This window comes from Calonectris borealis, chromosome Z (genome assembly GCF_964195595.1).
Source record: "Calonectris borealis chromosome Z, bCalBor7.hap1.2, whole genome shotgun sequence".
Classification (NCBI taxonomy): Eukaryota; Metazoa; Chordata; class Aves; order Procellariiformes; family Procellariidae; genus Calonectris; species Calonectris borealis.
The window spans coordinates 73,617,712-73,631,360 of NC_134352.1; the positions used below are offsets into that span (position 1 = coordinate 73,617,712).

Consider the following 13,649-nt stretch of genomic DNA (forward strand, 5'->3'; position numbering starts at 1 on the left):
AGCACACTATTTTATCCTAATGCTTAGGTTAGCAATGTCAGTAAGACTTGGCTATGGCTTTTCTTTTCCCCATGCTCTAAATCAAGGATCATAATCCACGTATGTAGACAACAGTGGGTGTTTGGATGTTGCTTGGCATCGCGTTGGTTCTGTATTTGTGGCTACAAGCCATGTCCTTGTTGCGCAGCGTTGTTCCTGGAGGCCAGCATTACTCAAGGACAGCAGACCCACCGTTCAAACCGAGTGGGGTGAGACTTGCCAGAGGTGAGAGCTAAGACTCCAGAAGGAAGGCAGTCAAGCAAATGTCTCTTGCCTAAATAACTGTTAAAGGAGCTCTGTGAAAAATTATCCTTTCATTAATAAAGGATCAGGCCAGAAGATACGAGAAGAGCTTTTTTTTAGGCATTTGGTCTAGACCTGTCCTCCTTCAGGCTCCTGAGGAAAAATAATTCCATCATAGAACACGTTCTGCTCACCCGAGTGTGTTTTCCAATGAAAGCTCTTCTGGAAGCCTGCTTTGCATTGCATCTCTGCTGGGAGGTTTAAGAACACTACTGAAGCTATGCCTGAATGTATTTTTGGCCAGTTTGTCCCTGTTTTCATATGCTAATGCACTTTTAGCTAGAATAGCCATCGTGTGTATATTCATGCATTTTATTTTACAATCTTGCATGCTATTAGGTCAGATTAATAGGCCTACTTGTTGTTTCTTCCCACTCTCCATGAATACTTCTGCTTTTGGGTACTTCCTCTAATGCCACCCGTAGCTGACTACCCTTGTGCTCTGATGCGACATTTCCTCTATGTTTTACCCTTAGTTTTTCCTGTTCCAGGAGCCTCAGCAGGTGGGACTCAGTAAACGCCATGTTTCCTGTGTGTTTATAGACCCACAGCCGATAACCTCTATTCATCAGTACTCCCCCGTTTCCTTTGCTCTTATTGATCTTTCCAGATAACCACTGGAAGAAATTACTTAACCTGCAGTGCAAGGCTCCAGACCTGCGTGTGGCCCCTCACGTAGGCTTTTACAACTTCAGCACCAAGAACTGCCAAGCATACTCCAGTTTGAATATCCTGAGCTCTGTAGGAATAGCGTGTTTATTTTCTAGCCCATGTCTAGAAAGTCAGTCTGCAGTCTGGCAATTTCTGGAAGACTATCGCTAAGTTTAAATGTTTTGTATTTTGCATTATACTCCTTGTACTCTACTGGCAGGCTTCTTAACGTTCTTTGGAATTTTTTAGGTTTTCTGTGTTAGTATGGGTAAGTTTTGCAGGAGTATATACTATTGCCCCACGACACTTAGGTTTTTTTCAATTTTATGGGGTTTTCTTCAGTTTCATGGGCCAAACATAGCCGTTTATTCCCTCAGAGGAAGTGACTTTTCATAAAAAGGTTAGTGGTAAAATGAAGTAGAAGGGTTCCTTTGGATGACAACTTTTTTCTGTAAAACATCAGAGTTCTATTGTTTTACTTCATTTAAGTCTTAATGAGGATTTTAAAAAAGAAAACCTGAAGAAACTACCTTATACAAGGTTACTTACATAAATGTTATTAGATGTTTTGTATAACTCCATTTTTCTTCAGGTAGACTCAGACGAAATTGCTACGCCGTACAGCTTGAAATACCAAATAAACGCAACATGGGTCTGTCATAATAGTCGTTTTTTCACATTTTAGCCAAGAATGTCAATACTTGGTATAAAGATACCTGTTCTGTAAGACTGTCAGACTTGCTCTTGGATGTTGAAAGTGGAGAGTGGGCTGTCAAACCCTTTCCTTTTGGAAGGACGACCGCGACAATTGTAAATCAGAGCTTCCTCCAAAGGAAGAAGAATTTGCAAGTTGTCTTTATGTAGAAGCTAAAACTATGGGCCTTTTCGAGGGGTCGGTTGGTAGCACCCAAGCCTGGCGTGGGTTCGTGTGCCTGTCTGATCAGTGGGCTCGGGATCCAGGCTGTCCTGCAGTCTGGGGATTTCTGTATGTCACAAGTTCCTCCCAGGCTCTTTGGGGAGGTGATCGTGCACACAGCTACTGGGCTGTCTGATCTTTGTCTTCAGCTCTTTTAAAGTAAAAAGGAGGTGTTGGTCTCAGTTTGTCTTATTCTTTATCCTCGGTGCAGAGCTCTTTTAAGAAGCAGCGTTTGTCATAGTTTTAGTATGGCATTCAGGTCCTGGATATGAGGCAGATCAGAGACAGCAGGCACAAACTGAAATACAGGAAGGTCTGTCTGAACATTGGGAGACACTTTTTCACTGTGAGGGTGACTGAACACAGGGACACGTTGCCCAGAGAGGTGGTAGAGACTCCATCTGTGAAGATCTTCTAAAGCCGTCTGGACATGGTCCTGGGCAAGTGGCTCCAGGTGGCCCTGCTTGAGCAGTGGGGTTGGACCAGATGATCTCCAGAGGTCCCTTCGCACCTCAACCACTCTGTGATTTTGTGGCCTCTGCCCACAAGGGCTGTAGGCACTTCTCTGGTTCTTTGGAGTAGTTACATGAAAAGCAGCTGATGATTAGCATTCCTGCTGATATACTGACTGTGGTTAGGCTCAGACAGGCTGTCCCTTTGTGAGTTCTTAGATGAATGAACTTGTGAGTTATTTATCTCTGAGCTAGAGGGATGAGGCTAGAGATGAGCAGACTGTTTTAATCTCTGGAGGCTTTTGCAAATTAGGACGATTCATTAACTCCGTAGATGTAGTTCAGCCATTTAAACGGAAGGCCCTAACTTTTAATTTATCATGTTGCTTAGTGACACCTGCTTATGTTCTAGAGCTAAATTCAAAGAAGAGACCTCTACGCATTAGATACCTGTTCTGCAGTGCTGCTCCTAGCAAGAGTAGAAGTATCCACGGAAATGGTTCAGCCATTCGTCAGGATACTGAGAGCTTATTTGCTGAGCATCCTCTTCTGTTTTCTGAAGCTGCTGATGAAATAATTTAACACACCTAAGGCAAACCTAAGTTACAGAACAGACTCCATTCCACAGCGATGACACTACCCATACCTCTCCATGCTAGTAACACCAACGAAATGTTAGCTGTAGGCTCGCCACTGATGTTGGTGGCTTAAAAGCCTGAAAATGATCATACAGAGATTCATTACACTGTCATCGTTCTGAGATAAAAGCTCTCTTCGACCACGTTGAAAGATAGCATGTTGACAAATTAGCCAAATAAATGAGGTACATAAAATTGCAAGATGGAGTTTGTTGTGTGTGGAAGTAATAGCCTATGGAAATAGCAGCCTGAAAAATGCATGTTACAGCAGCAGTCTGCTTGTCAGGTGCTCGTGTTTCATTCACGGCATGTATTTCTAGAGGAAGTGTGAATGGGAACCCTGATTTTAGTAACACAGTTGATTTTTTTGAGGTTATTTGCAGTGGATTTCTTCTTCTTTCTGGTAGTAAAGCAAGGTCAATTTGTGCTTCAAACGTGCAACTGAAAATCTCTCTTCTAGCAAATTAGACCTGTGGTGCTTAGCGGCAGATATTGTCTGTGGGAGGTGAATACCTTTTTCGTTTCTTCTTTCCACTTTCTCCTTTCTGCTCCAAATGGATCATGAGAGGCTGACAGCAGACCTAGCAATGGGCAGTGCTGTAACTGGCCATAGCCTTGTGTACACTTTCCCTCCCCACAGCAGCACAACGGCACCGTCCAAGTTCCCAGGGCAACACCATGGGCTCTGGAGGAGCAAGAGGTGTATGGGAGTGTGTAAGCATTGTAGCTGGGGGGTAGAAAACGAAGGGTTTAAGTGTGTGAGGCAGTTGGTGGGACATAACACCCCATAGCCCAGTAAACCAGTACTAACAAGCTTTGTAAAAATGACCTGAGAGCTCTGGATATTTTCTGATCACTCACGTGCTTATCTGTGCGTGTGACCAAGCACAACTGGCAGCTGCTCCCGCTGTCTGCGGGTAGTGCTGTTGGTGGCATCCAGGCAAAGTCTGGGAGCCCCTCTGTTGGAGGTGGTTTCCTGATCCCAGCTGTAAGACCACCTGAAGATTTAATTCCTGCAAGTTAATCGCGGATAGTAAACACACTGAGCAGGTCAGCGATGCAGTACTAGAGTGGCCAATTCCATTCTTTTCTGTAATTTCTTCAGCACCGAGTCTGTCTTTGTGCTTATGGTTTGATTTCTTGACATCAGCGGGTGTCAGATGAAAAAAAGATTGCATTTGTTGGGTATTGGATTGCAGTTAACTGTAGTTTTCATATCCTGCCAGTCCTTTCCCCTTTGCTGTGGAGTTCTGTGGTGTGGGAGTCTCTATGGAAATGGGATTAGATGTAGCTGTCTGGCACCACTTTCTCTTGGAAGGGTGTGCAACTTTGAGTAAAGACGCTTGAATAAATTGCTGGAAATGCCTGTTCAAAGCTTCTGGCACAGATGAATTTCTCTACACAAGTGCTAGGAGAAGTTCTGTTTCTGTGCTGGTAAATTGGTTCTAACTGGTCAGGGACAGAAAGCAATGACAGTATAATTGTAGAATAATTCAGGCTCGAAGGAGCCTCAGGAGGTCCTCTAGTCTAGCCTGCTGCTCAAAGCAGGATCATGTCATCGTTATGAATGTATTTATAAACTCCTTTTGCTTAACATCCTTTTCACCCTCTTTCTTCTACTTGCTTAATTTCCATGCAAACACGTATTTGGCACTATCAGACCCAGATGAGCACGCTAGGTGAGGTGAAGAATGAACGCATACAGATGGTGACTGAATTACTCGTACAGAAACCTGTTGCAAAAAAACCTAATCTTCAGCCGGCAGTCTCACCTGCCTGCTCATAAGAGTCTATCTATATGAACTGCAAAATGTTGCCATGGTCTAAAGAGTGTGTCAAGATTAACTATTTAAATGCTCCTGCTTCAAAGAAGGAACGATGCTAGAATACAACTGCTAAATACTGTTTGTCTTGTTGTTGATGTGAATTTGTTTGAAAAACCTGGTCTGTAATCCAGGGGACAGTATCAAAGGTAGTAGGTGGATTGTCCTTAAGCTTTTTTTGATGCAGGGGAAATGTCACCTTTGTCAGCACTTGGCAGTCTTCCATTTTAGCTCAAATACAATTTGAAGGTTAATGCTCTTGGTATTTCAAAGATTCCTGTTTTCTTAATTATCATTCCTGTTGCTTTTTCTGTTGTCCTCTTTCTTGATAGCACAATGTTTATAACTCTTAAAGTAATTAGCTAACTGTTTGTCTGGGTGCTTTTAGCACATGACAGGAGTATAGTTAGTGTAACTATTTTATGTAGATTTACCTAGGGTTTAAATTGCTTAGCAGATTCAGGGAGAGCAAAGTGTCTGAAGTGGCATAGAAGCCAGTGTAGCATACTTGTTTGCATTTGTGTGGAGCCCTTAAAAGGTTTGTGATTCTTGGTTGCTGTGGCCATGTAACTCATTTAATGAACTAGTCAAGGTAAGCTGACTGGTATATAATGGAATATATATATGGAATAATGGAATGCTTATAAAAGCACGTGTCTCTACTGAGAGAAAATACATACTTTTTTATAGCTTCTATTTGTATTACTCAAGAGGACTTACTGTAGTGATTAACTTCTACAAAATCAATTTATGTCTTACAGCTTGCCTTGAAGGGATCTAACTATGCTGGTCTGCTGGAGCGGCATCGCATTCATACAAAAAACGTGGAGCATGTTGTAGGCAGTTTACGGTAAGAATGTATGGATGTTGAGAATTTCAGACACATTGCAAATATCCATGGATTGTGTAAAACAACAAAAGGAAGCTTTGTCTTACAAGCTCTAATAAAATAGGAATACTGAAAACAGGATGATGCAGATGAACAGTCATTCCTGAAACAATCATAATGTGAACTAGCTCAATTCAGTTAACTAACACACTGCGTTACTATCTTGAAAACAAGTGAAAAAGATTTAAAGGATTTGTGTGTCAAAATGCTAGTAAGTCAAATACCACTGTAATTAGTCCTTAATTACATGTCAGTTTTTCAGAAGGATGTGACAAGGAACGATTTAGGACACATTCAGGCTTTTTCTGCACTTTATAGGAACGAGAGGATAGAAGTTCGTCTTGTTAAACGTCGAGAATATAATGAAGAGACAGTTCGGTGGGCAGATGCTATTATATCAGCAGGAGGTACGACTTTACGGAAGGGAAGTATTTGTTTCAGTATGTTTTCATAGATACATTTTTCAAAAATATTTTGCACTGTGTCAAGCATCTGGAGGTATGCTCATTTTGAAAACAAATTGCTTTTCTAATTATCAGAAAATATGACAAAATGCAGTAATTGTGACCATCCTCTCTACCTCTAGTATCTAAAATTGTAGCTCTAGGAATTAAATCCCAGTGCATGGCCACTTTGGAAATGCTTAATCGTCTCGTGTAAAACAGTATAAGCTGTGGAATTTACTATAGTTTTCAGCTAAAGAGGATAAAATGTTTGCTGTCATGTGATTATACATAGCCCTAAACCCTACTCTTTGGTTTTTGGTATGTAGGTGGACACTAACATACTACCTTTCCCTCCCCTTGCTCACACTGTCTTTCTTGCTTTCACTCTTAATTCCAGTGACTGGAATATCTAGTTGGATGCTATAGGTTAAAGTATGCAACTTGTGAGCAGCCTCTGCCACTGATCAGAGCCTTTTAAGTGAACCAACAGAGTAACTAACCTGATTGTTTCTTTTTAAGATCGCAGCAGTTCATTCAGTGTTATTTTTGTGATTTGCTGCAAATACTGCAGTGTGTTGCTGGGCTCTGACATAACGTTCAGTCATCTGTGGCAGTTAGACTTGACCACTGCTCTGCCTTTCTTTCCTCCCCACTTTGCCCTTAGCTGCTGGTTACCACGCAGAATGGGTAGAAAGGGATATGTGTACACTCCTGAAGAATCCTAATATACTGCTGTAGATCTCAAAGAACTCCTCTAAGCTTAAAGTGCCAGTTTGGCTGTGGCAACATTTCTCATGGTTATGAGGCAAGCAGCTGGGAAGTGATACATCATCCGAGGTTTTCCGAGCTTGTATCTTGGTGCAAAGACTGATTCAGGGTATAGTTGTCCTTCTGTTTAACAGACAGGAAAGAATATCAATATCTGAAGAAACCAGTGACACTTAAAGATTTCTATTTCAACAGTTTTATCTAAGACTTCTTTTCCAAGCATGCCTATTTCGGGCCTAATAAGACCTTTAAATTGTGCCTTCTAGGAGGACAACTGAGATGGAACTAAAGTTATTGTTTTCATGTGATTGGTATTGTTTCCTGTCTCCTGTGGCTTTGATTAGCGATACTTTCTAAATTTATTTTCTTAAAGAATTTCTGTTACCAGCTGATAAACATACAGAAATTTCCATAAATCTCTTTTCAAACTTGCTTCTGCCAAATTCAGTAGCCTGCGCGTGTATAGCTGTCAGATAAGTCGTACATTTTCTAATCACCTTTGCCATTTTGAATTCAATTGTCACTACTCTGCTTTGAAAGGTGTCAGTAGTTTTGTGGTCCCATTTTATTTTTGTGCAGCTTACCTGATTGGTTGTTGATACAAAAGCATGTAGTGGTAATGCTGCAGAACATGTGAGACTATTTTGTTTGGGATTCTAGAATATGAAGTGAAACTAACTTGTTTTGCTTTTTCTGTAGGTGATGGTACAATGTTGTTGGCAGCCAGTAAGGTCTTTGATAAATTTAAACCAGTTATTGGAGTAAATACTGATCCTGAAAGGTAAAAACACATTTGGAAAGCAATGCTTTATCTAATGTCAGGCACAATATGCATCTGTTTTCATGATGCATGAGGCATGCCTGTAGCATTTGGCAGCGTAAATGTCTGATTTAGTAGACTGTAGATACCAAGTGAACGTGTTGTTTTATTAGAAAAGCTTCCACAGTGAGTTATCCTGTCTCATCTGAGAGGACGTTAAGTAGGGTAAGCATGACTGTGTTAAACTGCCATAGCTGTTTTCACAGGCCAGCGTAACAGCACTTGCAGCTAGTTAACTGGTATTGCTAACCAGAAGTTTCAGGCTAGAGATGGCAGTATAGAACAGAGACAGGAAAAGGGACTTAACAAAAGGATGTAAGTGTGCTGCCTGAACACACAGAAACTTGGTTTCTTTATGAAGAAGGCGAATGCTATTGGAAAACCGATAGGGCTTCACATGAAGAAGTTTGTTCTGGTTTCTTCATGTAAACCATGCCATACTTCCTCAGCCATTTAACGGCATTTAGTTGTCCTATTAAAAACTCCACACAAGTTGCATCCACCTAGCCATAAGATTGATTTGGGCAGGTGGATGCAGTGTATTAGTACTTCCTGGTTGGTATAACCTTCAAATGGATGGCAAGAAAACTCAGAATTCACCAAGGCTGTCTGCTGACATTTCCAGGTTGAGGTTTCTGCTTCTGATATTACCAGTTAATTTAATCTTCGTAGATAAGAAAGTAGTGGCCAAAAGTTTAAATTCCGTCCATACCTTACTCCTCTTCCAAAACTTTTCAAATGCTGTGAATAGATATTCTACAGTATCAAACCTGAATAGCAGGGTTCAAATAACAAGTGCCTTCAAGTTATCAAATATCACTCATGAAAGGGGAGCGGTGTTTAGTCTTCTGACTTTGACATGCGATTCTTTTGATCTTAGGTATGTTGCTTACCTGTCTCGTATCCCTAACTTGTGTGTAAGTGGAGGAAATTTTCTTTGTAACTTGCAAGGTTTATTAAGCTTGAATTCCTTAAGCTTGTCTAGAACTGTGGTGACAGGAACTATATTAGTGCCCACATATTCCTGCAAAATTACTAGCTGAACAGCCAGTTTTTAGGGGAAATGTGGCAGACATATCCTGTGTCTCACACACGAACACCCCAGGAGCTGAAAGAGGTGTATTGTTGCTCATGTGCTGTTTATGTAAGAATAGTATAGGTTCATAAAGGTCAAAGTGTAGCTTTGCTTTATGTAACAGAAAAAGGTGTTTGTTTTAGTTTGTTTTGTTTTTTAAAGGTACCAAATCTTAATAGTTATACTGTCATTTTCATTGTCCTTTTTTGCCACCAGATCGGAGGGTCACTTGTGCTTGCCTGTGAGATACACGCACTCGTTTCCTGAAGCCCTGCAGAAGCTTTATCGTGGTGAGTTCAGGTAGGATTCACATAAACATGTTATGATTGGAAAATACTTAATGCAATTCCTAAGGAACAGAAGATGCTTATTAAAACCTTAATGCCTCGAATCGTGAATTCTGTGTAGATTTTTACCATGTTGAAAAATGGGTTTGTTGTCAAGAGGAAGATTGGAATACAAAGGATAAAATTGACTGCCAGTTCCAGCAAAAAGACTTTCGTTATGACCTTCAATAATTGATTTTCTTTTCTGACTTAGAAAATTCATAAGCGAAGAACTGCATTCTTGTAAAGGGTGTATTGGTTTGCATATTTTTACACTTGAAAGCATATGTAGTACAGTGATGGGCCATACTAATAGAAGCTAATGAAGCCTATACAGTTAGGAGATGGTCAGTGTGTTGCCTCTGGGGTTTTGGTGATTAAGGTAGAGTAGCTTAAATTTTATTAACGGATTAGTTAAGGCAAAGCTTTTCTTTATGCTGAAGATAACTTGATGTTTTCAATACTAGATATTCTTAAAATAGAAGAATCTCACTTGAATTAAGAAGGAAGCAAGCTGAATTTTAAAGGACAGACTAGGGAAGAGTTTTTTAATAACTATCTAAAAAGAGACATTGTTCTGTGGTGTATTAACATTCCAGAATACTTTTATGATGGTAAACCATCAAACAGAAATAAGTCATTCACGTAAAAATATATTGCAATTGGGTTTTGTTTATAATTTAGCATATTTAGTTTGTAGCTTGAAGTTTAACTGTGTTTGTGCCATAGAAAAGTTCTGAAATGACGTGAATACAGTCATCAGGATTGATTATAAATAACTGAAGGGATTTCAATAGGTATTGCTAAATGAAAAGGTACTTTCAACCCACATATTCTGAGACTTAGAAAACAAAAGCTTTTAACTCCTTCATGCTAAGTTGCTTAAGTAAAGCTGATAGTGCTAATGCAGGTAACCTCCTTTGATAATCTAGGCACCTCTAATGTTTTTTTGCATGCCATGTTATACTCTTGTTGCTGACACTCCTGTTGTTGCTTATTATGGAGCTGAAGCTTCACCAGAGTGAAACAGAAAGGATCTCCCTGGTTATTTTTCCAGAACAGTAGGAACAGATATTCCTAAGCAAGGGCCTGAGCGGGTGTTTCACTTAGCAGTTCTCAGATTTATTTGGCCCTAAGGAAACTTTAAAATAGGTGGGTAACTGGATCAGCCCATCTGGAAGAGCTTCTGGTAGCTCAGAGTTGCATAAGGATGGTGAGGTGCCAGAGACTGGAAAAGAGGGGTTGTCTTTTCTCCTTATACTTGAACTGCCAGCCACTTTAGTGCAACAATCTGTGTAAGCACTTACCTTGTAGTCCCATGAAACAACCGAGATTACTGATTTATAAAGGACAAACTATATCAAACTACCCATGTTTCTTTTTTTGATGGTCAGTTGTGTAACAGGATCTCAGAATAGGGGTATAATAGGGGTACAGTCCCATTTTCTAATTTTGTATGGGTTTTGACAAGTTCTAGCACGAGTATTGTAAGGAGGCTAGCATAATGATACTCATTGCATGCTGCCTGCCTGACTACCTAAAACTATACTTGGAATTTAGGGGCAGGTAGGTAATTATACTAAGGATGTGTTGAATGAGGCTCTACAAGGATGACAATGAGGAAAACCTAGTAATGTAGTCATATAAAGTGTAAGTCTTCCTTGCTGTAATTTCAGGAAACATGTAAGATGGTTACTGGCACCCGGATATCAACAGTATGAACGGGGAAAAGATGTGCTCATATCACTCCCTTGTGATTTGCTTTCTTAATCAAAACTACTATTACTATTTTGTTTTATATACTCTCTAAATTGTAAGAGGAAGAAGGAATTGATAGCTCCTCTAGGAAAAAATAGAAAATCTGAATGTTGTAACAGCTTAAGGAAGAATGCCTTTTATATCTTTCTCTTTCTTCATTTGAATTCCTCTTAAGCATCCTGAAGTTCCTAGGCTAGGAGAGATTCTTAAAATGAGAGGATACTTGTGGCCCTTACGTGTAAAGGAGTGGATAGAGCTGCTTTTCTGGACACCTACAAATACAAACAAAAGATGGTAAAAATACAGCATGTATTGCTGTGTAAATTCCTGAGAGCTTCTTGTTCTCAAAATCATTGCATCCATCATGAATTCGTAAGTTAGGATAAAAAAAAGATGAGTTGTTGTCTATAATGTTTATAGACTACTTTTGGCCAGTGTCCTCTTATTTTACACATACAAAAACATTAGGTAGTAAATTGGTAAGTGTAAAGTATTTACATTTTAGTATGATTAACTTTCTACATTTAGAAATTATAGAGGAAGCTATAAAACTTGAAATGTGACTTTGAATGTATTTGACTTTTAATCTTCAGATGCTCTGCTTTGAGAGTGAAGACTCTTTGATCCTATCTAATTCTGTGATGAATATTTCAGCTACTGATACCAACTTCTTTCTCCTCTCTAAGGTGGCAGTGGCGGCAAAGAATTCGACTGTATCTTGAAGGAACTGGTATTAACCCAACCCCTGTAGATTTACATGAACAGCAGCTAAGCCAAGAGCAACACAGCAGGGCTCACATAAATGAAAGATTTCAGGATCAAAGTAGGTTAAAATCTGAAGAATGTAATCACTTTATATGATAACTTGGAATAAGAGATAAAGATTTGTAAGAGTTGAAGTATTTGAAGTCTGGTTGCTGTATTTGAGAGGCTGAAGACCCAGATTACGGTTTTTTAGAAGGGAGTACTTTTTGTTTCTATATGTTTATTCTGGACTGTACACTTAGAACCAGTTTTCAGTATTTACAGTTAATTTAGAGATGTTTTTAAATAGCATTATCTGCTGGCCAAATACCTGAGCTTTTTTAAAATGTTGTCTCTTAGGGTTACTATAGACACTTGGGGTTAACACACGAACATTTTATCATGTGTTTAGCTGCTCCGCACTAAAACCATGTGTGTGTGTATGTGCGTGCGCGCTCTTAACTTGCGCTAAATTTGAGGTAGGTTACTTCCCAATTGAAAAAGCTGGTCACACACTGCCAGCAAGCGAGAAATTAGAAGTGAGAATCTCTCCCTGGGTAATTCTTCGGTCATCAGACACCTTTGACTGTTTTCTTTATGATGGTTTGAAGATGCATGATTCTATCCTTAACCTGTGTCTAGCACTGCATTTTCTCACTGAGAAGTCCTTAGTCAACATGAACAATTCTAATTCTAAGTCTAATTCTTTGAACTTTATCAGAAATGTCTGTTAAGTCACTGTCAGTGAATTTAACTATGCTGGAAGGGTGACTGACAGAAGAGAAGACTTCAATCTGTCTCGTTGCCCATGAGTTTTCAGGGAAAGCAATGTCTGAACGTAAGCGTCATTGCCTTATTGACCTTGGTTCAAATATTTGTAGTCTCCAGTAAAAGACAGTTACTGGCTATAGACTAAATCAGTGAAAAACTGAGTCCCTGAAGAAAATGGAGCACGAGGTCTAGAATACAAACGCAGGCAGCAGAGTGTGTCCTCCAATGAGTTGTGAATTGTTTTTGAAAATTTGGGTTGTAGAGGCGTGATTCAAAGCTGTTATATTCAATATCTGCAGGATCTGACATTTCTGGTCCACATCTTTTACCAGTGAGAGCACTCAATGAAGTCTTCATTGGGGAATCTCTTTCATCCAGGTATGTTTAATTGTTTGTAGTTGCAGCGAGGCACAATTGACTTAATTTCTTTTTATGACATTGCAATGGACAATCAGTGATGGGATGTCTTTGCAGTCAAATTTCAATTCTAGTCCATGAATATGTAACGCTGATTGTGTTGTTGCTGATTACAAAGTGTATTTTCAGAGATGTAAGTGCAGTAATGTTTATTTCTGGTTTTCCACCTTCCTGTCTGGCCATTCTTTCATTATTCCTGACTGTTTTCTTTCCTCTTCGTTGTTTTATTCCTTTCCTGGTTAGTTCTTATGTAATCAAATGCCTTTATTTACTATCTTTACAGTGGATTGAAGATTTAAATATCTGTCCTTAAACTGCTTCCTCTCCTGCATCTCTTCTTAAATATATTTTCAAGCTTTTAGCATGACCAAACAGAAATAACTTTTAGCATGACCAAGCAGAAATAGCTTTTTGCATGACCAAGTACTCCTTTCTCTGCCTCTCTGTCATTAGAGGCAAAGGTATCAGCCTGCCTTTGGCAAAAGGTTTGTTATTGTGGGAAAACACTTATTTCCTTGTTTTAAGAAACGAGTTTGTATCAAATCCTGGTACGGTGTTATCCAGGATACCTTTGACTGTCCTTTCTGTCCTGAAGATCAATGCATTTCTGCCAGCCAAACGATAACAAGAAGGATGTGGGGAATGTTACTGGGGCTGCGGGAAAGGAGTTAAAACGTGATCCTTGCTCAGGATTTGGCCAAACTTTTACTTGTATTTTATATCCCTTTTCCCTTTATTCTATATATTTTTTTTTTTAAAAAAAAACTTTAGAGTGTAACATCTTCTTGTGTTTGTACAGTGCCTGGGACACTG

The 13,649-nt window shown here is 39.6% G+C and overlaps 1 protein-coding gene across 1 annotated transcript in view; it reads left to right on the top strand.

Moving 5' to 3' along the window:
* NADK2 (NAD kinase 2, mitochondrial) overlaps positions 1–13,649 on the top strand; it is a 39,161-nt gene that overhangs the window by 15,341 nt on the left and 10,171 nt on the right. The window contains 6 exon segments of the mRNA XM_075136879.1: positions 5,584–5,672; positions 6,030–6,118; positions 7,625–7,706; positions 9,037–9,120; positions 11,591–11,727; positions 12,719–12,797. Coding sequence (XP_074992980.1) covers positions 5,584–5,672; positions 6,030–6,118; positions 7,625–7,706; positions 9,037–9,120; positions 11,591–11,727; positions 12,719–12,797 — 560 coding nt within the window.